Source organism: Misgurnus anguillicaudatus, chromosome 14 (genome assembly GCF_027580225.2).
Source record: "Misgurnus anguillicaudatus chromosome 14, ASM2758022v2, whole genome shotgun sequence".
NCBI classification, from domain to species: Eukaryota; Metazoa; Chordata; class Actinopteri; order Cypriniformes; family Cobitidae; genus Misgurnus; species Misgurnus anguillicaudatus.
Window position 1 is genome coordinate 13,691,687 of NC_073350.2, and position 27,217 is coordinate 13,718,903.

The 27,217-nt window shown below is 37.1% G+C and overlaps 2 protein-coding genes across 2 annotated transcripts; one reads left to right on the forward strand and one right to left on the reverse strand.

The window, feature by feature from the left end:
* Positions 1 to 7,752: 7,752 nt before the first annotated feature.
* On the forward strand, positions 7,753 to 11,551 carry LOC129427764 (major histocompatibility complex class I-related gene protein-like). Its single transcript, XM_073875913.1, has 4 exons — positions 7,753 to 8,027; positions 10,297 to 10,602; positions 10,786 to 10,909; positions 10,993 to 11,551. Exons 1-4 carry the CDS (start codon positions 7,772 to 7,774, stop codon positions 11,009 to 11,011), a joined length of 705 nt encoding a protein of 234 aa, XP_073732014.1. The 5' UTR covers positions 7,753 to 7,771; the 3' UTR covers positions 11,012 to 11,551.
* Positions 11,552 to 13,039: 1,488 nt separating this feature from the next.
* On the reverse strand, positions 13,040 to 26,943 carry med16 (mediator complex subunit 16). Its single transcript, XM_055184672.2, has 14 exons — positions 26,469 to 26,943; positions 26,152 to 26,259; positions 25,896 to 26,065; positions 25,350 to 25,781; positions 25,036 to 25,141; positions 20,744 to 20,899; positions 20,445 to 20,662; positions 20,161 to 20,367; positions 19,879 to 20,089; positions 19,665 to 19,798; positions 14,083 to 14,275; positions 13,755 to 13,968; positions 13,594 to 13,677; positions 13,040 to 13,376 (listed from the first exon to the last, which is right to left on the reverse strand). The coding sequence occupies exons 1-14, from the start codon at positions 26,608 to 26,610 to the stop codon at positions 13,250 to 13,252; spliced, it is 2,502 nt and encodes an 833-aa protein (XP_055040647.1). The 5' UTR covers positions 26,611 to 26,943; the 3' UTR covers positions 13,040 to 13,249.
* Positions 26,944 to 27,217: the final 274 nt, after the last annotated feature.

Sequence of the window (27,217 nt, forward strand, 5' to 3'; positions counted from 1 at the left end):
TGAAAATGAGTAGACTATTCCTTTAAGTTCTTGGATTAAGTGCTCTTTTGGATCTTTTAGTAACATTTAGGTGGATGATCTAAGCATTCTCTCAGGAGAATGGAGATGGAAAAGATCCGAAGTATAAGTAGGGGCAAGACCATGAAGTGATTTAAAAAAAATACTAAAACCTTAAAACTAACTCTGAATTGGACAGGTAACCAGTGAAGTGATGCTAACACAAGTGTAATGTGTTCTCTCTTTTTTCTTCCTGTTAAAAAATGAGTCACGCCGTTCTGTAACAGTTGTAAGCGTGATAATGAGGACTGACTTATTCCAGCGTATAAAGCATTACAATAATCCAACCTAGTCAAAATTAAGGCATGAATAACTGTCTCCAAATTACTAAAACTCAGAATATTTTTAAGCTTGCGAGGACCTTTAAGCTGTAAAAAGCTGTTTGTTTATCAAATTTTAACCCCGGATCCAGGATAAGGTCCTAGGTTTTAACTTTGTTCTGAACGTTTTCTTTTAGGGGGCCTAAAGTAGAGCTTAAATTTGTTAAAAGGTGTAAAGGGCTGAACAACATAACTTCGGTCTTTTTCTAATTTAGCTGAAGAAAATTAGTGTTCATCCAAACCTTTATGTCCTCTAAACAGGCTAGCATTGAGGACACTGAGTCAGTGCCTGATTTTAAAAGAAACTAGAGCTGTGACATCAGCAAAAATGTGATATGACACTTTATGGGTTTCAAAAATCAATCAAAAAGGCTGTAAATAAAGAGAAATTAGATTGGACCCAGAATTGAGCCCTGGGGCACCCCTTAAGTGATGGGAACCGAGTCTGATAAAAATGTTCCAATTTCCACCAAAAAACTCCCCCTTGTGAGATATGCTGCAAACCAATCCAATGCAACATCACAAATGCCAACTTCAAGGTCTAATCTCTTTAACAGGATACTGTGATTCACTCTAACAAAAGCTGCACTTAACTCTAGTAATAAAGGAATGGTACAGTAACCAGAGTCTGATAATAAATCAGTTCCTTATTTCATGCATTTAAAATATGTTAGCCTGCATTTCCACATAAATGTCCTTGGGTATTGAACAAGTCTCAGTCCAACTGTACTGAGGTCTGTAGGCGAGGTTTTGTCCATAAGTAATAGTTGTTGTACCTGCATGTATGTATCGTTGTGGGATGTGGCATCTAAATGTCTGTCCAGGTGTTAATCCAAAATCCCTTGGTCATTCAAGCCAGATGTAAGTGTGCAGTTCAGGAGTGGATTGGAAAAACGATGATCCCTAAGACTTTGGGGCAAATATTATGTTGACTGATGAGACGAAAACTGGACTTTTTGGAAGGTGGCGTTAAACTAACACAGCATGTCATAAAGGGACATCATGCCAACAGGCAAACATGGTGGTGGTACTGTAGCTTCAGGACCTGGACCACTTGCCATAAATGAGTGAACCATGAATTTTGCGCTCTTCCAAAAAATCCTGAAGGAAATCTAGCCATCAGTGAACTCATCCAGAATGATGTGAACTCCGCTGCTTCATTCTCATTTGTAGTCGCTCCTGAAAGTCGCTCATAATTTGCATAAAGTTAAACATTTCTCAACTTTGTCGCATGACTGGAAACGCCCAATCCAGTCGCCAACAGTCACTGTCGACGAAAGTTGCCAAGCGACCAATCAATGAGATTGCGTCGCTCCGCTACTGCTAGTCACTGTTAGTCTGAATGCAGCTTAAGTGACCTCAAACTCAAGTGCACTTGTGTTATGCAGAAGGGCAATGATCTGATCTGAAACACACAAGCAAGTATACTTCTTAATGGCTCAAAAAAAACTAAATTAAGGTTTTGAAGTGGCCTAGTCAAAATCTGGGTTGAATCTGATTGAGATGCTGTGGCATGACCTTAAAAAAGCCTTTCATGCTCGAAAACACTCCAGTTTGGCTAATTCTTTAATTCTGTAAAGAAGTAGGCCAAAATTCCTTAACAGCAATGCGAAAGACCCCAATGGTGGCACAACTCATTAGGTTGCACACAGGGCTGGTTTGGACTGCTTTTTCCTTAATAAATAAAATCATGAATTGCATTTTGTATTTTCTTGTGTTATATTAAAATTAGTTTAAAGATCAGAAGGGGGGAAATACTTACATTATACATACATTATAAATGTGACTATCAGATGACAGACTACTGTCTATAATCATAAGTTCTTAACTGAAAAAGATAGAACAACAGTGTGTAATCCTCAGAAGGTATATAGAAGTAAGAGAGTGAAAGAGGACAGAATAAGAGGAATTGAAAGTTTTTGCCAAGATGACATGTCACATGACATACCAGTAAAAGGTTAAAACACATGACCAAAAAAAGAACAAATAAAGCCAATAGACTGGGGTGACACACTCACCATAGCAATGCATATGGCTAACTGGACAGCCGTCAATGAACAATTGAAAACAAGCAACAACAACATATCAAATTTGGAGCAAGCATGCAACCTGTAGTGCTTTTGCTTCTTGGGATTCATCTCGCATTTGCTGGTAAGTAGATGCTTTTAAGTTGATCCCACATGAAAAATACTGTAGCCTAGAATATTTTACTATTTACTATAGTAAACTGTGGTATACTGCAGCATATTAATGATTACATTTTATATTTACTACACTGTAGTATTATCCACAGTAAATTGTACATGTGTGTGTAGTATTTACTGTAGTAAAATTCAAAGGTATTATACAGTATTTTTCATATTGGCTGGTATGCCACTTTATGAAGGTGCAAAAATTAACCATGATTTTACTACAGTAAAAAACATAACCACAAAATAACCATGGTTTTGACAAAAACATAGTTAAACCATGGTTAGTGTAGTAAACTATGGTTTTGCTGACAGTAGCAATACACCAAAAAAACATGGTTACGACACTTGACTTTTACCACAATAAAACCATAGATAATTTTCGTAAAGGTAATAATGATATCACATGTAGGCCTATTTTTTTACTTTAAAATATAAACCCAAACAAAACAGACACTTATAGGCGGATTCAGAAATTTATTTTGGGTTGCTTTATTAACGATGTAGGGGCGGTTTCCTGGACAAGGCTTATCCTAGTCCCAGACTAAAATGCAATCTTAATTTAAAAACACCTTGCACTCACATATCTTGACATCGCTCTGTGCCATTGGCTTGTCTCAAGATGCACACTAATATTGTAATTTGTAAGGTACAGTACTGTGCAAAAGTCTTAGGCCACCATGCTACCATTAGATTAGTTGTTTTTGCAACGTTATAGTGATCATATATAACGATTTCTCAGTCTCTTTATTAGAATACATGCAGAAAATACAGGAAATGTGTATGTAGTATTAAAAACATAAAAGTATAAGCTGAAGTGTCAAGTATTTATGGTAAACTCTTCTTGCACTTGAGCAATAGCATGCAGCTGCAGGATCTCTTAAACATAAATGAAATGAAATCCTAATTTCCAGAGGCGATTCTAGGGTTAGAGCTTTAGGGGTGCTGAGCACCCAATGAGCTCCGCTGCCACCACCCGCTCTTTTTTCCTACAGAAACCAATAATATGTATATTGTAAAATAGCTTTCATTTTAACATTGGTTCAACTAACTCCAAAATAAAGATTTTTTGGAGACCTTTCAGGCATGAAAATGGGTCAGAGGTGAAAAAGATGAGAAGAATATTACCCCCTAGGGTCCGGGAGCATGCTCCCCCTTAGAATTTTTTTTAAATTACATATTTTAAAGCATCAATCTGGTGAGTTTTCAGATGCATTTTTTGCCAACCTTTTTATTTCTAATTAATGGTGAGCTAGCACATTTTTGCCATTAATGCCATATTAAAGTCTCAGGACAAAAGGTGGGCTACACCAGCAGTGTGGGTATGGCTTTATGTGAATATACAGTGTATTGTTTGCCTTTGTCGAAATGACAAATCTCCTAATTTATAACTTTTATGCCTACAACATATGGTAGGTTTATTAATAGTTTGTTAATTTGCAGCTTTTCTTTTAACAGTCCTTTAATTGAACCATTACCTTTACTATATGTCTAAAACAAAACACTTGTGACTCCTGCACTAAGGGTTAAAGACGTTATCACCTTCATATTAGTCTACATGTGACAAACTAAAAAAAATATTTATTGTCTAGTTTGATAGTCAGACAGTTAGTGATTTCACACATAACTTACCGGTAGCCTACTGGTGGTATACAGTGATATGTAGTTTGTTTTCACTCTGTTCCAAACGCCATGTTTTCATGACGACTGACCAGAAAAGACGCACGTGATGTCATGTTTACATGACTCCCGATTGTTAAAATAAGTCTCAAATTAACGATAAATCATACAATAAACTTTAACAACGGAGACACACGTATGCAACTACCCACTGCATGCGTCTTGCGGAAGAACATTGTAACCGGCGCTACTTCTCTCCGTTTAAGTCTATGGACGAGTCACCCAGGTACTGTGCTACTCCGCAGCGCGCGGGTACCCGCCAGACTTAAATAATCCGAAAATAAACACTTATTATACGTGTACCATGGTAATTCATTATAAGACAAAAACACGACTTGAAAGATTGATTCGTGGTGTACTCGCTCATTATAAACATAACGTTTTTTAAGATTTGAACAAAAAAGTTGCATCACAACACTATCTGATTCTCACTCTGCGTGTGTTTCACGCTGAATGACGGACGGGCTAAGCGATGCAGGTACAGAGAAGTAGAAGAGGATGACACCATTTGCTAAGCGGGGAGGTTTTCATTTTCTACCTTATTATATATTTTAAACCACAAACTACGGAGTATGTTTTGGACATTATTTAACCTGGTCAAAGACGAACGAACATTTTAGAATAATTAAATTTCTTGCCCCAAGTTTTAGGGGTGCTGAGCTCCTTTTTAGGGGTGCTGAAGCACCCCTAAAAAGGGGCTAGCCTCGCCCATGCTAATTTCTAATTCTAATTGAATGACTTCAGGACTTAAGTCTCCTCAAAAAAGCTCAAGGTGTGTTTCGTGCCAAGAGAGATCACACTAAATACTGACTGATGCCTAAAGAAGACATTTAGTTCTAAAAAATGTTTTGTTTTTAATTTTGTGTACATATTTCCTGTATTTTCTGTTAAAAAAGAGTGAAAAATAAATATGGATGGACATTAAACCTTCGCTAAAACAACAAAGCTGTTGATGGTGGCCTAAGACTTTTGCACAGTACTGTATGTTTGTAAAGACTACTTAAATGTCCTAATGCCTACTGGATTAATCTAAACCCTGTCTTGGAAACCACCCTGTAATGTAGTCTGTCTATATTCCATTTTAAACAGGTTTAATTTAAGAGGGACATTCTTTTTTTGGCCTACCCAATTTCAAAAGCTTCCCATACCCACATGCAGAGATGTACATACAAAAGTTTGGTATAATTTTACAGGAAACCCTTTGAAATTACATAAAACACTGTTAAAATGGCTAAACATGGTTGTATGTGTTGTCAGTGCTCTAATAAACACAAAATAAATAGGCGCTTTTTGATGTTTTTTTCTAAAGTCTGTATTTAAAAGTGTATAACTCTGGCCCTGAGTGGTAACGATTCCAGCAATTGTCAGCTTAAAGTGGAAAATGATTTTTTTTTCCTCTATCATAATCTATGCAAAAGTTATTCTACTCCAGCTGAAGGGAGGAATAATACCTTTTTTGTATTTAATTTTTACCTAAATTTTTTTGAAGTGTCCCCATAACCACATACAGTGGAATAAATGCAATATCTTTATATAATTTTACAGAAAACCCTGTAAAGTTACATAAAAAGCTGCTGTTTGTGACAAATATTGTTATTTATGTTGTTTTTCATATGATGAACACCACATTTTATTTTTTTTATGTTGTAAACACTGTCTTTGATAGTGTATAACTCTGGTTCTGTGTGCTCTAGCAGACTGCAGACAGTTCTGGTTGTTACCAGCAGCAGACAGTAAACACCCAAAAAAAGAATGAACTTTTTAGCATGTCGCCTTCAAAAATTATTCTTATTTTACTGAAGGGTGTGAAAATACATGTTTCATATAAATATAAATTTTTTGTTTTCAACATATAATAAATAGCAAGGGATTATTCATGCACACAACCAAAGAAAATGCTGTGAATGGACTCATTTTTTAAAGTAGGACCTAAGATAAAATATGGTGTAGCATTTGTGGATATCTGTGCTATCTAAGGCAGTTCACGCTCAAGTTTCTCATACGTTTACAAAAGACGATTTTTCCCTTATTATTCATTCAACGATTGTTGGATATGTGATGAGAATACAGGGCATAAATAACGATGTAGCCTCATTCCTGAGTTGCCCATGTTTGTCATATTAAAAAAATATGAAATATGTGAATATTAAATTATATAAAAAATATGGGGGGGGGGGTGATAGTGTAAATTAAGCAAAAATACCTTTCTTACAGTAAAACTCTCAAAGTGATGCACATCTGCAGAAAGTAGAGAGTCTAAGCTTTCAAACAGTATCTCACATGTGGTGTTCATTTTAAAAATTAAAGGAATATTTTATATTAAGTAATAATAAATAATTTTGGACCCGGTACAGGGTCCCACAGTTAAAGAAGTTAAATTGTTTCTGAATGAGTTTCTAAAAAGTTTGAGCAGCCTATCACTTTCGTACCAAAACGCTACTTCCTTACAGTTCCCCAAAAAAAGTGAATTGAAGAGCTGTGAGCTTGCTGTAGAAAATCACAATAAGGTCAACTGATTTCAATAGTTTATCTATGTTTTTTTAAATAAAGTATTGTGAAACTAATGTTTGTCAAGCATGGACTTTTTTATTGTGGGGACATCCCTAATGTAACACCAAATAAAGCACATGTTAAACTTGAGACTGAATGAGGAAGTATTTTATTTGAATCATTGACCAAAAAACCTAGGGTATAAACCTAAAGTTGTTTGTGAAAATGTTTTTTTTCTGTCATGATTTAACTATCTTTGGCTGCAGGTCAAAACACAGCTATTTCACACTAGGCAGTCAGTGTGAAAATAGAAAATATATAGATATATTACAAAACAAACAATAAAGGACTATTACAAGATAATATGGATCCAGTAAAACATTCACTGTTACATTTGTAAAGTTTTTGTGATAGGGTAAGAAAAAAAGTTTTTAGAAGTTTGTTTAGGTTTTTGTGATATGGAGAAAAGTTTTATACAAACATCTTTCAGTCAAAAGGTATAGCAACAGTAAATGTCATATGAACCTTATATGGGCAACATGTAAGTTTTCACTATGTTGACAGGAACCCACTCTCTGCAATACCTCTACACCCTGGTTTCTGGGAACATTAATATCCCAAAGTTCACAGTGGTTGGTCTGGTCGATGAGGAACAGTTTATGAACTTTGACAGGAAGACAATGAAAGTTGTCCCAAAGCCAGACTGGAACAGTGCAGATCAATGGGACAGAGAGAATCAGACTTTTCTTGGTCACTATCTGGAATACAACTACACCATGCAAATGATAATAGATGTATTTAATCATTCCATGTCAGAAGGTAGATTGACACAAACCAACTTGCATGCAATATATTTAAAGAATGGATCAGTATGTGCATCATATATTTAGATAAAAAATTCCCACACAAATTATATAAATATGACTTTATTTGTGTTTTAAAGTCCTCATGTTAAAAGTGAGGATTTGTGTATTTATACAGTGCGTGTATAACATCTAATGTTGTCTCCTCTCAGGTGTTCACACTCTGCAGGTGATGTACGGTTGTGAGCTGGAGGATGATGGTACCACTCGAGGATACTATCGGTTTGGTTATGATGGAGAAGACTTCATCAGCTTTGATAAAAACAACCTCACTAATATTGCTGCTAATCCTCAAGCTCTCATTTTTAAGAAAAAATGGGATCTTAACAGAGTTAGAGGACAATACTGTAAAGCATACCTGGAGAACACATGTATGAAGCGTCTGAAGAAATATGTGAGCTACAGCAAAGACACTCTGGAGAAAAAAGGTAAAAATAGCATTTCTTTTTTAACATTTGCTGCATTTTGAGCTGTCATGAAAACGTTTTTGTTAGCAGGCAATACAAGAATATACATTCTTAAGTTTCATTTTTTGTTTCAGATGCCTATTAGTCTTGTTAGCTTTCATAAAAGTAAGGGAAGGGAAAGCAGTTACACATTATATAGTATGAAACAACAAAATAAATATGTTAATTAACTCTTTCCCTGCCGGTGTTTTTTTTTTTAAGTTGTTTTTTGAAATTTTTTATGATTTTCACAAATGTTTAATACCTTCCAGAAAATCTTCTTCTTAAAATATATAAATATACAATATATTAAATGAAAGAACAGAACCTAAGCTTTCAAAAAAAAAAGTTTCATCCTACCTACAATTTTGTGAAAAAAGCTGAAATAATAAAAATTTTGTGAAGGACTTCAAAACATACATGGAGCTCTATCATAAACCCGGCACAATGCAAGTGTCTTTTGCTAGTTTCAACCCGGCGCAATGATCATTTTCATGTTTAGCGCCACATTGTTTAAAGGTTCTCTAAGCGAATTCACGCGTTTTAGACCATAAACCATTTTTTGTTACTACAGCAAACATCTCCTCACTATCTGCTTCTTACCTGACCGCTGATCAAACTGTAAAAAAACGCTCTGTAGACAGCTCAGGCTCCACAAACAGCAATAACAACACAGTGGCCAAACCTAGCACCACGAAACATAACAAAGTGTTCCAGCCAATAAACGACAAGAAGGATTTGGGGGGTGGGGGTTGGGCGCGTTCATGAAAGCACGGACGGGAGAGGGAGGGGGAGGCGTTAGCTACGCTCCGTTTGTTTGAAAACAGTTCAAACATCAACAAGAAGTGACGTCGCACATTATTCGCTTAGAGAGCCTTTAAATAGCAAATGCTTTTGCGCTCAATTTTGCGCCCATGGTTTGAAAACGAGGTGTGTTCAGGCGCATTGTTGGCACGTTGCTATTTTAAGGCAACTAAAATAGACTACGCCATTGACCAACAAAAACTTGGTCTAAAGTGTAAGGCACAATATGCTTTTGTTATTTAATGAGCGTGTTAGAAATATGCGCCTATAAACGGGACGACAACGCGGGTTTGCTTATCACATACATGAATGCGCAAGCAGCACAAAACATTTTTAAATATAAAATATTAAAATATTGAAATGTAAAAGATTATAATTGAGTCTCTTTGACATAAATGAGGACCGATTATGAGACGTTAGAAGGCGTAAAGAGTAGCTTCACCTGTAGTCTGGTAAGTAAATAAATGCTTTGCTTTAAACAAATGTTTTTAAATGCTATCTTACGAATTTATTGTATATGATGATTCTGTACCTGTGGATGTGGTGAGATGAGAAACATTTTAAGTAAAAAACATGGCGCTGTCCAAGTGCTGAAATGCTTCGGCTCTCCGCACGTTTGTAAATTCTTTTATCTCTTGTTTGTATTTTTAGAGTGTCTTGCATATTAACAAATTATTTTATTAGATAACAATGATTATGTAGGATATTAATACATTTACAGCAATTATGAACCTGCTATTTGTACTTCTATGACTGAAAGAAAAGGGATTTTAGAGGTTTTAATCCAAAAAATTTACATTTCAATAAAAATGAAAACATCACATTTTTTAACATTATTCTTAAACTGGTGGTCTTCTTCCTCCGCTTAGTTTTTCAGTTTACAAAGTCCGTCATCTAAATAGTGATTAAATACAACTGGCTTTTAATGGGGATGAGAGATAATACTCATTGGTTTATTGCACGTTACGGCCAAAACACACCCATTACCCATTAGGAGAATATGAACAACCCTTTTCAACCGTGCGCTCGGTGCACAAACCATTTTTCCCGCTGTTAAATTAGCATCGTTAAGTGGCATCGGACACGCCCATTTAGACCATGCACCGTGTGCTTTAGACAATGCGCTTAGATCGTTAAAATAGGGCCTATGGAGTTTTTACTGTTTGGTCTTAGGGGTTGCTTTCGGGTTTTATAATTTGGGTAAGAGCGCCACCTGGTGGATAATGGCGGAAATATGGAAAAACTCGTCATTGTCAGCAAAGTTTTTTCTTTGGCGGGGAAAGAGTTAAATGCAGTAGATACTGGAGTACTACAACTATACTATCAAATACTGACAGAGTGTTGTTGACAATACATTTGAGGTATTCTTCAGTTATCACTCAGTGATATTGTGTAATTCTGGTAGATTAGTGTTACCCTATGAAGATGACTTTCTTGCTTTCTCTAGCTCCATCTCAGGTGTCTCTATTGCAAAAGAACTGCTCGTCTCCAGTTATCTGCCACGCTACAGGTTTCTACCCTAGACACATAACAATGACCTGGATGAAACACCATGAAGAGCTTCATGAGGATGTGGAGGTCAGTTCAACTTTACCAAATGCAGATGGATCGTTCCAGAAGAGCATCAGTCTCTCAGTCAATCCTGAGGAGTGGATGAATAACCCAGATGTCTACAGATGTGTAGTTCAACACATGGAAACCAAAAAGGAAATCATTCTCTCTAGAAGCACAATCAGGTCCAATGAACCCAATGGTATGATTTTTTTAAATTCAGGAGTAAAATCATGTATTTTAAAATTTGATACGCTATTGTTTATGTACTCTTAAGTTTGTATAATTGGTTAATAGTCTATTTTTATCAGGTTGTTCATGTATATTACTAAGTGTTTAAATAGTGATATTTGGTAATTGCGAGGATTGTTCTGGTTAATTGCAGATGGCGGCATTATTGCAATTGTTGGATCGGTGTTGGCTCTCATAGCTATCTGTGGTGTCTTTATTGTCATAAATGGACTCATTGTGTGGAAAAAGTCCTGGCAGTTTAAGCCTATATTCAACAGGTGATGTAATGCATTATTGTTCTGAATTACTTTGGTTTATTGTAATCATTTTTAACTCACGTGTTATTTCTTTATTGTGACAGGTTATGTAAAGGGCAGTAGTAAGTAGGGTTGTATGGTCTACTGGTGCTACCGTAGCATTGCGATGCCAAGGCATCATTATTAATACTTGTTATGGGTCTGCTATGCCTGTTATTTGGACATCTAACCATAACCCTACTTGGATGTCATTATGCAGTTCAACATTTGAACGTCGGACACTGTGAAAAGTATTTTGTGGTTTTGCTGTTTCAACTTATTTTTTTAAGTTGATATAACAGTTACTGAAATTATTCATTCAACTTTAAAAAAGTTTTACTGTCTCAACTACACAAAACATGCTTTCATTCACTAAATAAATAAAGTTTTTTTTCATCCAAATAAAAATCTTTAGGGTAATGGTTCACATCTATATTTATAACTTGAGCCATTGAAAAATAAACAATTTGACCTAAACAATATTTTCTACAATATGAAAACCTGGCAAAAGTATATTTTTCTTGTTAAAGAAAGTCCAATAAATGTCATTCTAGTCGAGTGTTTTTTTTTATGTTTTATGAAAGTTTTTGTGTAAATGTTAGGGGAATGTTACATTTTATTATGAAAATATAATAAAACATTATTTCTGAATGTTCTGAAAAATATTGCTGTGCAAAACACTATTCACTTTTTATGTTTAGATGTTGGGTTTGTTTCATTTAAAGGTACCATTATGGTGATCAGTGATTGTTTAAGTTGGACACTTGACTCCGAGCTTGTTAGCGTTTCCTCTGGCTGCTACAACTTTGTGTTTAAAACATATTTGTCGCCAAAAGACGCCAATAATGTAATAGTCACAGTGGTGGTTAGTTAATGCTTGAGATCATCATCAGTAAGTTGATTTATTTGTTCAACGTTTAATCAACCAAAAGTATATTTTTCTGTTAATAATGTGATACTACTAGGAGATCCAGCAGCTCTCATAGCAGATTATAATACTGACTGATTTTAACAATGGTTACAAAGAAAACAGGAAAAAAGTACATTTATTCACATCGCAGTGCATGCTGGACCTGGATGTGATTTGTAATTTGCTGATATGGAGGTCCAAAGAATGTCAACACTGGACGTTCAGTAGATGTTGGAAAAAAGACGTTTCTGGGGTCACAGTCTGCGCCTTTAGGAGATCAAAATTGGACATGCAAAAGATGTTCTTAGGATGTCACTTTGCGCAGCTGGATTTATTTTCAAAAACTTTCCAGGGCCTTAAAATTTTACACCATTCATAAACTTTCAAGGACCCGTGGGAACCCTTTACAATAAAACTGATTAAGAAATAAGAAATGAATAATGTTGGTTGGATAGTGGGATTTATATATAAGATCCCATTCTGACATCACAAGAGGAGCCAAATTTTAATGACCTACTTTTTCCCATGCTTGCAGAGATTTGTTTACCAAAACTAATTTACTGGGTTGTTCTTTTTCACATTTTCTAAGTTGACAGAAGCGCTAGGGACCCATTATAGCACTTAAACATGAAAAAAGTCAGATTTTTATGATATGTCCCCTTTAAGAAGCAACCATGCCTTGCAAGAAGGAGCTTTCTAAAGATATCCAATCAAGAAACTTGAATTATTTGTCTATTGTTGTGACCTAGATGAGGATCAGATCACTTTATATGGCAAAATCACTGTTGAATTCCTAGGGGTCTACAAACTTTTTCTTTCCACTGTACGTAGCACATTATAATTCTTGCAATTCAGACCTGGTTAACGTAGTGGTCATATTTATGCAACTGGCTCCTGGTTTAAACAGTAGGAGTGTATTCCCCTTACATAAATATGCCTGATAGATACTTGAGTTAGTTTTAAAATCTAAAAGCAGGAGTGGCCAGGGGATGCAGAATTGCTTTACAAAGCCTTCTACATTTAGCCTTCAATTATTTATTATACTACAGAGGCCTGCATGTTAAATTTAACGGCTATGCTACATTAAACTCAATCTAATGGTCTGATGTAAGCACAAACAGTTGGGCACCTGTTGTATCTACTGATGTGACACAAAAAGACCAAAAAAGAGTGATGAAGATAAACATGACTGAGATAAAGTGTATTTCCTTATGGGTGTCAGAGCGTGTTTATAAAACTGTTTATTAAGTACTAAAAGATTACAAAACAAAATACATTGTTCATATTTACAACAGGACAAAAATATCAGACAAAACATTTTACTTCATCTTTTTAAGGAATATTAAAGAAATATTTGAAGGGAATAGTTGTATGGCCGTGTCGGGATTGAAATCTGTACAGGTATGTGGTCATTATGTTAGTGTGGCGGGGATTTTTCTCCAGAGACCTCCACACAGACAGTTCTTGATCCAGCGCTGCTCCCACTGTCTCATGGCATTGGTATTATTTGGGGATCTCAGCATGGTGGCACATCCACATCTAAACAACACAGAGAGCTTACTGAGTAGTCTGGATATATTTAGATATTGTGGATCCAGACCTAAATGCCAGCATTTCTTAACCAAGCTAAAGGTCAAGTTTTTTCTTGAGAGCACCTTGCATACTACAATACAAATACTGTCTCTAAAAGTGAATTTTATTTATTAATTTATTCACTAAATAGGAAAAAATCTGAGATAAAGAAAAGCATGTGTACCTGGTGCAAGCTTTACTGTCCTCCGTAGGAGTGATGCCCAAATGTAAACATCGCAGGTGGTCCATTCTCTGAGACGCTGGACTTCTGTTAAACAAGACAGAAATTTGCTAGATACTGACAGAGCTTACTAAACGTTTAATTAAACTTTCATAATGTCTCACCTGAACACCTCCACCTGAGCATTGGGGTTGACCCCAGGCAGTGTGTACGGTTTGCCGAACTGCAGTCTTAGTGGGTGTTTGCTCTGTATCTTAGTGATAACGCCGTCATTGATGGGCAGCCAGTCCATGTTGGGTACCAAAAGCTGACTGGGGAGCAGACAGCACTCATCAATCAACGTCTCGTCCGGGTCCTGTGGGTGACTTTCATCTCGAGCTGCCGCAGAGATAAAACATCAAAACAGACTTGTTTTTAGAAGGCTTTATAAGCATTTAGGGCTGTTTCACTGTGTCAGTGTCGGTCCAGAGAGTGACGGACGGTTCGACTCACAGCACAGCCAGAGTTTGGTGAGCAGACGGAAGAGCAGAAACATGCTGTCCTGGTTGTCAGATGTGGCCGTGAAGATGGGTAAACAGCCGGGCTTCAGCAGGCCCCAAATACGAATCATCACCAGCATCTCTCTGAGCATGCCCAGAGACGCACCGTCACGCAGGAAACCGAACCCTGGACGTACGATTGAACCCTGAAAACGGACAATGCAGAATATTTGATATGCTTTGAACAGGGTTCCCCACCTTGGTTAACTTCAAATTCAAGGACCTTTCAAGGACTTTCCAGGTCGAATAACCTCAAATTCAAGGACTTCATGTGGGACACATTTCAAGTGAGAGCAATGTGGCATTGTGTTACTTTGTAAGATACATACATTGTTACAGTTTTTATGTGTCAAACACAACTATTCAAAAAGCATTTTGGTATGTTCACAAAATTCGCATTTAGAAGAAACATGCATTCAAAAGAACAGTTTGGAACGTGACATCATCTTACAATTCAGCTTCTCGTCAAATTTCCTGTCCATTCAAATGCTCTACATTGTGTGGGACGTCTGTATAAAATCACAGGCACCCTTAGTCGAGACGTTTTGTTAAAACGAAGCAAAAGTATCATAGGAACCAAAGTGCTTAGCTGAAAAAAGCTGTCAAGCACTATAGTCGGCTTCAGACGCTTTGGTGTACACGCCCCCTTAAAAAAAGAGGAGGATCCTCTCAGTAGATCAGTAAAAATGATGTCATCAAATCATATAATGTTCATACTTATTTGGGTTCTTTAACATAATGCATAATGCGCATAACAAACTTAAATCAAGCATGCTAGTATGCATAGGCCACAAAGTGTTGTTGAAATAACACATTAGGATCAGACATGAGTTCTAACCAGCATAACAATGATAATTTTATTAAGAAAATGAATATTAATTGATCTTTTAAAATCAAACAGTACATTGTATTACGAAAAAACATCCCCAGACAGTAGATGCTTCCGGGCCAGATTCGCAGCGGAGCTGCTGTCTTCGGCACGAATCTTGCCCCGAAGTCATCTGCTGTCTGTGTTGTAAAATTGACTAAGGACTTCATCTATGGTGTAATAAGAGATCTGAAACAACATAAAAAAATCTGCCTTTAAATTTGACAGCAATAAAGATGTGTCATTTAATGCGGTAATTATCCATATCGATTGATACAGGGGGAAAATAGTGATAATCTAAAACAAAATATTGACATCCGAAATGTCAGTATGCTTAAAAACTTTTGGTAAAAACTAGTGGTGGGCAAAGATTAATCGCATACAAAATAATAAGTGAGTTTTTACATGTTTGTAATTATTATGTTTATTTAAACACACACATACACATACAAGTATACATTCCAGAATTTTTATTTATATATAATTTTTTATTTATACATATAATATATAAATAAATATACACATGTAAAAGTTTCTCAAATGTTTCTTAAATACATACATGAATGTGTGAGATATATATATATATATATATATATATATACGCACACATATATTATGCAAAAACGCACTTTTATTTTGTATGATATTAATCGCGATTAATCTTTGCCCTCCACTAGTAAATACTTTATTTTTTTCATGGTAAGGTTAACAATACTGCAATGGGTAGTAAAATGGCACCAAACTACAGTGGGGCAAAAAAGTATTTAGTCAACCACCAACTGTGCAAGTTCTCCCACTCAAAAAGATGAGAGGGGCCTGTAATTTTCATCATAGGTACACTTCAACTATGAGAGACAAAATGAGGAAAAAAATCCAGAAAATCACATTGTCTGATTTTTTGAGAATTTGTTTGCAATTTGTGGTGGAAAGTAAGTATTTGGTCAATAACAAAAAAGCAAGATTTCTTTCTCTCACAGACCTGTAACTTTTTCTTTAAGAGGATCCTCTGTCCTCCACTTGTTACCTGTATTAATGGCACCTGTTTGAACTTGTTAGCAGTATAAAAGACACCTGTCCACAACCTAAAACAGTCAGAATGCAAACTCAACTATGGCCAAGACCAAAGAGCTGTCAAAGGACACCAGAAACAAAATTGTAGATCTGCACCAGGCTGGGAAGACTGAATCTGCAATAGGTAAGCAGCTTGGTGTGAAGAAATCAACTGTGAGAGCAATTATTAGAAAATGTAAGACATACAAGAACACTGATAATCTCCCTCGATCTGGTGCTCCACGCAAGATCTCATCCCGTAGGGTAAAAATTATCACCAGAATGGTGAGCAAAAATCCCAGACCCACATGGGGGGACCTAGTGAATAACCTGCAGAGAGCTGGGACCAAAGTAACAAAGGCTACCATCAGTAACACACGATGCAGCCAGGGACTCAATTCCTGCAGTGCCAGATGTGTCCACCTGCTTAAGCCAGTACATGGTCGGACCCGTCTGAAGTTTGCTAGAGAGCATTTGGATGATCCAGAAGAAGAGTGGGAGAATGTCATATGGTCAGATGAAACCAAAACATAACTTTTTGGTAGAAACTCAACTTCTTGTGTTTGGAGGAGAAAGATGCTGAGTTGCATCCAAAGAACTCCATACCTACTGTGAAGCATGGGGGTGGAAACCTCATGCTTTGGGGCTGTTTTTCTGCAAAGGGACCAGGACGACTGATCCGAGTTAAGGAAAGAATGAATGGGTCCATGTATCGTGAGATTTTGACTCAAAACCTCCTTTCGTCAGCAAGGGCATTGAAGATGAAACGTGGCTGGGTCTTTCAGTATGGCAGTGATCCCAAACATACCGCCCGGGCAAAGAAGGAGTGGTTTCGTAAGAATAATTTCAAGGTCCTGGAGTGGCCTAGCCAGTCTCCAGATCTCAACCCCATAGAAAATCTTTGGAGGGAGTTGAAAATCTGAGTTGCCCAGCGACAGCCCTAAAACATCACTGCTCTAGAGGAGATCTGCATGGAGGAATGGGCCAAACTACCAGCAACAGTGTATAAAAACCTTGTGGAGACTTACAGAAAACGTTTGATCTCTGTCATTGCCAACAAATGGTATATAACAAAGTATTGACATAAACTTTTGTTATTGACCAAATACTTATTTTTCACCATAATTTACAAATAAATTGTTAAAAAAATCAGACAATGTGATTTTCTGGATTTTTTTCTCATTTTGTCTCTCATAGTTGACGTGTACCTTTGACAAAAATTACAGGCCTCTCTCATCTTTTTAAGTGTGAGAACTTGAACAATTGGTAGCTGACTAAATACTTTTTTGCCCCACTGTATGCTTGCTTGTATATGGGAATTTTCAAAAATGATTTTATTCTGAATGAGTCAAATTTCTTTTCCCCTAAGATTTTGTTCTATAAACGGTATATTGATGACATTTTTTTTGATTACCAAGGCTACACCTGCAGAGATGTTGTTATTTCTAAATTTCCTAATTCAAGGAATGAGCATGTGAATTTCACTATGGAATATGACTCTGTTAGCATAATTTTTTTTGATGTCCGAGTATACAAATGTGACGGCAAACTCCATACCGATCTATATCGTAAACCTACGGATCGAAATGCCATTTTGAGAGGGGATAGTTTCCATCCTAGACCTTTAGTTAACAGTTTACCTATTAGTCAGTTTAAACGTGTGTGTAGAGTGTGCAGCACGGATGAATTGTATACTTACCAATCTAATCAGTTAACTAAAAGATTTCTGAATCGTGGTTACCGTATGGAATGGATAGAAAATGCCAAACAGATGTTCAATGATACATCTCAAATGCAGTGTTTACAAAATAAAAGAAATAATAAAATGCAAGCCTTCAATGCTCCCATTTGCACGACAAAGTACTCATCTTTGGGTGTGGAGTTTTGTAGAATTTTAAAGGTCACGTTCTTCCTGATACCATTTTTTAAACCCTAGTTAGTGTGTAATGTTGCTATAATAGCATAAATAATACCTGTAAAATGATAAAGCTCAAAGTTCACTGCCAGGCGATATATTTTCTTCAATAAAATTCCTCTTTAAAAGCCTACAACGAACGGCCAGTTTGGACTACAGCCCTCTATTTCCTGCTTTAATGACGTCAGTAAAACAGTTCGTTGACTAAACTCCGCCCACATGAATACGTCAGTCACCAGCTTTGGCTCAAACGGCTCTGCTAAGCTAAGCTGCTATCGAATCACAGCACACTAAACAAACTACACAATCAGAACTCGATACGTATTTCTGAAGGAGGGACTTCACATAACAAGGAAGACATCAGCCTGTTTTGAGGACAGTGAAAACAGCGCTATACAGATAAGTAAATTGTGTGAAAAACACCGCGTTTTTTTTTACACGTGAAACATGAACAAATGTTATATTGCCCACTATAAACACAATCAAAGCTTCGAAAACACAGACAGAACGGGAGCTTTAAAAGAAAACTGGCATATTATTTCTAGTGATCCTAGTCTGTCTGGCGTTTTTAAAAACAGTCCAAAATTAGTTTTTAAACGTCAAAATAACCTCCGTGATTGGTTGGTAAAATCTGAATATCCTGCACGCATTAAAGGTATTCCAACTCTTCCTCCAGGTAACTATAGGTGTGGCAATTGTGCCCAGTGCGCTTTCACACACAAATGTAAATCTTTTAGTCATCCACGCACTGGTCACAATATTCCGATACGGGGCACTATCACCTTTGCTTCTACCCATGTTATTTATTTAATTCGTTGCCCGTGTGGTCTTGCATACGTGGGTAAAACACCCATACAATTATGTAATCGTATTTGTGAACATTGCAGCAACATTAGGACCGGTGATATGCGTTGTCCTATAGCATCTCATTTTAGGCAAATGGGTCATAATGTCAATGTGTTACAGTACATTGGCATAGAAAAGGTAATGAAACCAAGAGGTGGAGACTATGAGAAGAAATTATTACAGAGAGAATGTTTTTGGATTTATTCTTTAAATACTCTGTCACCACAGGATCGAATGAGGATTTTGATATGAAGCCATTTCTATAATAATTTTTATATGTTTGTTATTTGTTTTCTTGTTATATGATAAGTACTCTGAGTGTATCTGTCACATGATCTGTTTCTGTCACATGACGGTGAGCACCTGTTATGTATTTAAAGGTGTTCCTCACTTACATTGAGATTGTGCCTGATGAAGACCTGAGGGTCGAAACGTTGCCTTTTAAATAAATATTTGTATGGAGCAGTATTTTTCAGTGTGCGGACTTCACTTTGTATTATAAGGTTGACAATTGATCTCCTATAGAAGTCTGGTTAGCCACATCTCTTGCAACATTAAAAAAACAACAACTAAAAACTCTTCTCTTCCAAAAAATACCTGACAAATTTATATTGACTAAAAAATAATAATAAAAAAAACTACATACTAACTCTCTTTATCTCTCAACAGGTATTGTTTACGGATTGTGAAAACTTGTAACTTTGTATAAGCACTTCTTGTATTATTGCCTCCCTATGACAAATCGCTTTATTGTTTCCTAAGTCACTTTTAACAAAACCGTCAGCTAAATGCCTAAATGTGCATGGAATTGGTTTTAAATGAACTGTGTGTCATAAAGCAGTCAACATGAGCTTACCTGGTTAGGCAGGTTAGCCAGCAGGTAAAGAACAAAGTCGCCCACCCACTGAATAAGCTGCTGTAAGGACTGAAGAGGAGGACCATCCAGAACAAACTCCTCCGTCTTCAGGTTGATCATAACCTTATCAATATCTGAACACATAGATCACATATCTCTATTAGTATTAAAACAACAATGAAAGGAGACGAATTGCTGGATATATGGATGTTACCAGTGTCAGTGTTTTTGGCACAGATCTCTGTAAGTCTGTCTCCAGGACTCTTGTCAGGTGTGTTGAGCACATGGGGTCTCAGGAGAGATTTCAGCGTTGAGCTGATGGCAATGAGCAGCAGTTTAGCGTGAAAGTCACAAGCTCTCGCCGCAGTGGCAGATGAAAGCTTACAGAGAGACGCCTTCACCGCTACTATACGTGTGGACAGAACCTTCATCATAAAGAAAATAGATTAAAAACACATTTACAAATGATTGCAAATTAATTTTCAGTGTGATTTACCTGCTGCAGTGCCTGGTTTTGTCTCATGTACTCCTCATGAAGCTTCTCCAGAAGGTTATGGACCATGCCAGGCTGCGCGTGCAACAACACATCCCACCAGTCGTATCCTGTTACCATGCAGTACTCCAGCAGAAACAGGAGGTGCCGGAGGAGTGTGTTCATGTCTAACATCTGGCCCATAGATGGAGATACTCGAAGCATGTGAAGCTAGCGTCACGGACAGAAAGGATAAATTATCAACTGAAGTTTAGGAGGTAATTCTTGCAGTACGTCACCCTTCATACCTTCCCATGAGTGTCCACGCCCACTAAAGCCAAAGAGGTCCAGGAGAATTGAAGGGCTTTGAAGTGCAGCGTCGGGCCGGCCGCTCTCTGACGTTTAATGGCGGGTTCCTCTCCGGGACGCTGAGAGGAACCGGAGGAACCGTAAAAGACACCCATTATGTGCAAGGAAAGGCGGTGGAGAATCTGAATGCTCCCATCATGGAAAGCGAGAGCAAGACCTGAAAACATTAGGTAAGAAAACATTAAGTATTATGTATTAAACTAAGGGTTAATATGAGCAAGCAAAAAAAATGTCATACCAAGGCCTGGGAAGAACTTGGTATCTGAGGCGACTTTGAGATCAGTGTTGGAGATGGAAATTGGAAGTTTAGGCAGAGCGATAGCAGACACGCGATCCAGATCATTGGTCGCAGAGAGAATTCGCCACTTCAGAATCATTGGCTGCTTTTCACCCACTAGAGATGGCAAGAAATAGTAAGAAACATTTGATTTATGATGACAATAGGGACATATAAAGACCTCAGATGCAAAAGCCACTAAACACCACTTCTGTCAAAAATTAGATAATGAAATCCCTCGCCTTTACAGAAATATTACACTTGAAAAACACTTTAGGGTTACAATTTTTTATATTTTAAAATGAAACAATGTTATTTGAACAATTACACCTTCTTGAGCCATCAATGTAGCATTATTTGATTCGTATTAATTAATTAGAATTCCAAGAACCACAGAAGTGCTCGTCTCCACAGTCATGTACAGAGAGAAAATGCTTTATTTTGAGATCAAAAACAGTGTTTTCTTCCATTTAAAATTCAGTAATGTGTCCATAACTATCAAATATATATATATATATATGTAAATTATATTAAAAAACAAAATGCTAAATAAATATTACAAAATATATAAAGAAAGTAGTGGTTCCCTGGAGTTGTGTCCGATAAAAAAAAACAAAAAAGCTCTTATTTTTAAATAAAAATCACAATGACGACATCACTTGACTTCCTTTATTCAATTTCCTGGAGATCTATGAAGAGAAGCCCATGGTAAGTCCACTGTGTCTTTTCAGTTATCAGAAACCTGTTATCTCATTTATCTCATGATTTCACATTAAGCTTTTAGTTTAAGTCACTGGTATGACCTCCTTTATTGTTTGGGAATTGCAGAAAACTAGAATTCAAATGGATTAAACTACTTAATTTAGTGAGTACAATGATTGACAACATGTGGTTTGATACTTTGCAGCAGCACTTTTGTAAAATGCAGTTTTCATGAAAATTGTCACTGGTGTTACTGTCACTGGTGTTACCTTCCTTATGGGTAACACCAGTAAAGATCAGGAACAGACGTGACTGGTGATTTGTTGTGTCACTGGTGTTACTGTGTTTTTTTTCTTTCACATTAAATAAAATCTTTCACATGAAATTCACTGAATTCTGCTACACTTAAGACTTAAGCTTTAAAGGGATAGTTCGGCCAAAAACGATATTAAACCCATGATTTACTCACCCTCAAGCTGTCCGAGTTGCATATGTCCATCGTTTTTCAGACAAACACATTTTCGGATATTTTAGAAAATATTTTAGATCTTTCTGTTGATTAAATGTAATGTTACGGGGTCCAGCCATAGTCCACGACCTTCAAGTCCAAAAAAAGTGCGTCCATCCTTCACAAATTAAATCCAAACGGCTCCAGGATGATAAACAAAGGTCTTCTGAGGGTAATCCGTGCGGTGTTGTTGTAGAAATATCCATATTTAAAATTTTATTAACGTAATTAACTACCTTCCGGTAGCGCCGCCATCTTAGACTCAGGAGAGAGTATTAGCGTAGTGTACGCACTTTTCTTAGTGACGTATGACACATTCGGAGGGCGGGGGGACAGAGCAGCAGCAGAGAAACTTCTTTACGCTGCGTAAGCGCTCATCCTGAATGCGGATGAGACTAGGATGGCGGCGGTACCGGAGGGTGGTTAATTACGTTAATAAAATTTTAAATATGGATATTTCTACAACAACACCGCACGGATTACCCTCAGAAGACCTTTGTTTGTCATCCTGGAGCCGTTTGGATTTGGTTTGTGGGGGATGGACGCACTTTTTTTGGACTTGGGGGTCGTGGACTATGGCCAGACCCCGTAAACTTACATTTAATCAACAGAAAGATCTAAAATATTTTCTAAAATATCCGAAAATGTGTTTGTCTGAAAAACGATGGACATATGCAACTCGGACAGCTTGGGGGTGAGTAAATCATGGGTTTAATATCGTTTTTGGCCGAACTATCCCTTTAAAGATGAAATTAAAAAAAAAAATAATATTTCATAAACACCTTTAATATTGCTAAAGAAGTAAGGTAACACCAGTGACAAAAAACATTGTGTATGCAGTCTTTAAGTACATGCACACAAAAAAAGTCATTAAAGGCGGAGTCCACGATGTTTGAAAGCCAATGTTGATATTTGAAATCACTCAAACAAACACGCCCCTACCCCAATAGAATCTGGACCTTCTGTTGATAGACCCGCCCCACACATACGCAACCCGGCATTTGATTTGATTGGCTATAAATGTGTTTTGGTAGTCGGCCCATCTCCTTTTCCAACGTGTTTTTCAAACATTGTGGACTCCGCCTTTAAGCTGTCATTTATGTGTACTCATAAAGTCAAAGAGTAATCTAATAATGTGGTCTAAGTTTAAATGTTAGAAAAAGAAATACATTTTAAGGCATCTTGCCATACCAAAAGTGGACGTTTCTGTAGAATGACCCATTAATCGAATGACATCGCCACATATTATACGTTCATCAAATATTTTTGCTTCAAATTTGCTTAAAGGATTAGTCCATTTTCTTAAAAGAAAAATCCAGATAATTACCTCCACCATGTCATCCAAAATGTTGATGTCTTTCTTTGTTCAGTCGAGAAGAAATTATGTTTTTTGAGGAAAACATTGCAGGATTTTTCTCATTTTAATGGACTTTAATAGAGCCCAACATTTAATACTTAACTCAACACTTAACAGTTTTTTTCAACGGAGTTTCAAAGGACTATAAATAATCCCAAACGAGGCATAAGAGTCTTATCTAGCGAAATTATTGTCATTTTTGACAACAAAAACAACAAATATACACTCCCAAAGCACAACCTCTCGTCTTGATCCGGTCGTGATGCGCCAGCGTGACCCCACGCAATACGTCATGACGTCAAGAGGTCACAGAGGACGAACGCGAAACTCCGCCCCAGTGTTTACAAGTGTTGAGAAAGAGGACCGTTCCTACGTTGTTGTATGTCAACTGATACTAATTAATGTCTTTGTGTCAGTTTATTGTTTAAAATGGACCGCAAATGTCTGTTTTATATATGTAACACGTGACCTGCTGGACTGGACCTAGACGAAAAGTTGTGGTTTAAAAGTACATGTTTTTTATTTTTCTTGTCAAAAATGACAATCGTTTCACTAGATAAGACCCTTATGCCTCGTTTGGGATTGTTTAGAGTCCTTTGAAACTCCGTTGAAAAAAACTGTTAAGTGTTGAGTTAAGTATTAAATGTTGGGCTCTATTAAAGTCCATTAAAATAAGAAAAATCCTGCAATGTTTTCCTCAAAAAACATAATTTCTTCTCGACTGAACAAAGAAAGACATCAACATTTTGGATGACATGGTGGAGATAATTATCTGGATTTTTCTTTTAAGAAAATTGACTAATCCTTTAATTCAGACCTCAGCCCACCATTCAGAAATACCCGTATGTTGGCAAAATCCATAACACAACTTAGATTTTTCAGCAAAGTGCATGGAAGATGAATGTGAATCGACCGTGGATCACATTCAACTTGTAAGTACTTATACTTGAATACAACCTGAATATGGCAGCCACATGGATCAAAGGTCCGTGTACTTTGAAGCCAATGGATTTCCCATTTTTTTAAATGAGAAAATCAGAAATCGAGTTTCATGACTGTCATTTAGAAATAGGACCAAAAAAAGTTTCCAAATTTTTTTTGCATTGATTAAAGAAATAAAAACGCGTTGTCTGATTTTTCAAATGTGTTTATCCGGCTTTGGCCGCTGCCAAAGTGAAAGTGACGATATCACTTTTTGATTTATTATCACAGTTTCTGTGCAGAATTGATTGACTGTGGAAAGCACTTTGGTCAACAAGCGTTGTTTTAAATGTGCTATTGAAATAAATGTTGTTATTGAACCTAAACATAAGAGCGTGATAAAAAATACTTATTTACAAGAAAACACGTTAGACGCACTTAGGGGCTAATCACACTAAACACGTTTTAAAAGCTTGGAAACGCAAGGCGCGACGCACTGCCTTTATTTAAAAAAAAGAGCGACCCGCAGCAAAAACCGCAAGGCGTTCAAGTGTGCATAAACAGTGCGCATACGCTCACTGCCCATAGAATATCATTCAAAAAAGGCCACTGCAACTGCCATGAATGCTTTTGGTGTGATCAGCCCCTTAGTGGGTTTTGCATCTAAACTCTTCAAATGTATTCTAAAACTAAGTAACTAAAATCTAACAAGAAGTTGTTCTAAAAATTTTGTTTTCCTTTTATGTCAGGACTGCTTTAACGTACCCACGGGTGAACGATGCTGAAAGATGTTATTGACAGGAAGACCTTCCTTACGCAACGACCAGCACTCAACAATGCTGCCCATCTGACTAGACGCACAAAGTAGCACCTACAAAACACAGAGATCCAGAAAAATTCACGTTAAAGTAAAATAAAGATTACTGCAAATAAATCAAGCATGGTGGAACATAATGATTGTATGTACAATTTTATGTATGCTAAATATTTACTTTAATAAAATGACAATCAAAATTGAATTTAACACAACAGCATGACAGTATATGACAAAAATATGTCCTCAATGGTCGCTCCCTCACCTGCTCCGAGTTCTCCCTTGTGAGAAATTTAAGGTGCGTGACGGCAGGATACTTGTCCCTTCGGACCGGGTCTGTGGTGCAGCGCATAAAAAGCGAAGGCAGAAGTTCGGTGTCAATGCGACACTTTTCATTCACCACGCTTACGCACACTTTATAAAACTGCACTGGAGAAGAGCTGCTGCCATCTGTTGCCGCCACCACGATGTTTCCTCCACCCGTGAAGGCGATGTCAGCCAGGGCCACACGACCTCTCAGCCTGCACAGACTCTCACTTGCTGTCAGCAGATTACCGTTGGGCTTTAACAACGACACCGTGACCAGCCCGCTCACCGTCACTGCCAACCAGCCCTCCATGGGCTTCCCGCCAAACAGCGTGAGAGAGGGGGAGAACTTCACCCGTGAAAACTTCTCACCAAAGTTTGTAGAGCCCGACTGTTGAAAGAATCGAGACATGAGCTGGGTTAACAATACTGGTGTGGATCTCGAGACAAAACAAAGGCACTTATATATTTTAAGTTGTGGTAAATACAATATTTATTGTCTTGCCTTTTCAACATGCAAGGCCAGTTTGACTCCATTATGTAACCACGATAGGGCTACGATGGGGTCTCCGTCCACTGAGCTGGTCTGTGTGCACTCCCAGCTGTTTACCAGATGCTCTGTCATACCCCAACACTTAATCTGCCCATCACCATCAGCTGACAGCAGCCTTGAACCTGAAGTACATTAAACCATTACAACTGAGCATAATTTATCCCTACAAGTTATTCAACAAATTCATAAAAAAATGATAAAATTCCACCTGACTGATCCCATTCCAGACAGGAAATGATGTCAGCATGACCAGAGTTGATCGAGTAAACATCCCAGGGGTGATCACTGTCAATGATATGTATCATGTGACTGAGATCTGCAGCAGAAAAGCCATGAATTAGTTTGTTTCGTGAATGAGGGCTTTTATGAAAAAGCCATAATCCAAATCTGATCTAGCATCTATGATAAATGCATACAATGGTATCCTTTTTTTTTTATTACAAATAGAGATATATTTATAGACAGAATCAACAGGTAACTCACAACTAATTTGGTAATCTTGTTAATAAGATCATATTCCCATACCTTTGTCATCTTCCTCGTTTTTCAGATCTGTTGTGAAGGCGATGAGGTTTCTGCATGACCAGGCGCACACAAGTGGGATTGACGGACAGTGGTTGCTCTTTGGTCTCTTCTCCCACTCGCAAACATAAGCGATCTCCATCATATAATGAATTAAACTGAGGGTTAACGGCACATGTATTCACTAAAGTTCTTTAAACGTGTAAATAATCACTGTGAAAGCAATGGGTGTTTATCAAAAATGATTTAGCTTTCCTGCGAGACGAATAACGTTACTCAGCAAATGTTGTACGATGAAAACATTGTTATGAAACTACATGCTGCTGTTTGTTAAGTTGAAATGTTTTATAGTAAAATTCGACATTGAGAAACCTATTTTAACTACAAAAATGTTTTAAACCAGACGGTTACTGAGCGGCTTTGTTCGTCGATTGTTTCCAGCTTCAACACTCGATGATCACTGCCGCCCCCTGCTGGACTGGAAGAAGGTGAATAAAATTCAGCATTTCTCTATTATGTACAATTATGCATTAAGTAGTTTTATTCAAAGCGACATTTCAGGTATAAATTCCATCAATCCGTGCACCCTGGAGATTTAAAATAGATTTAAAATACACCGCATATTTATTTAATTTGCATGTGCTCACCCTACCACAGCGGGGCGCTGTGCATGTGTACTATGGTGCCTTTACCAAGTGACATATGCCGTAGATGTTTTACTGACTAGCCAATCCACTTTAATTTAACTGTAA

Coding starts and splice junctions, on each gene's coding strand:
- LOC129427764 (XM_073875913.1), top strand. CDS start 7,772: ATGTACGGTTGTGAGCTGGAGGATGATGGTACCACTCGAGGATACTAT. Junction 8,028..10,296: donor AGACACTCTGGAGAAAAAAG/GTAAAAATAGCA, acceptor TGCTTTCTCTAG/CTCCATCTCAGGTGTCTCTA. Junction 10,603..10,785: donor CAGGTCCAATGAACCCAATG/GTATGATTTTTT, acceptor GGTTAATTGCAG/ATGGCGGCATTATTGCAATT.
- med16 (XM_055184672.2), bottom strand. CDS start 26,610: ATGATGGAGATCGCTTATGTTTGCGAGTGGGAGAAGAGACCAAAGAGC. Junction 25,782..25,895: donor TGGCCTTGCATGTTGAAAAG/GCAAGACAATAA, acceptor TTCTTTCAACAG/TCGGGCTCTACAAACTTTGG. Junction 13,969..14,082: donor CACCAAACTCTGGCTGTGCT/GTGAGTCGAACC, acceptor TCTCTGCGGCAG/CTCGAGATGAAAGTCACCCA.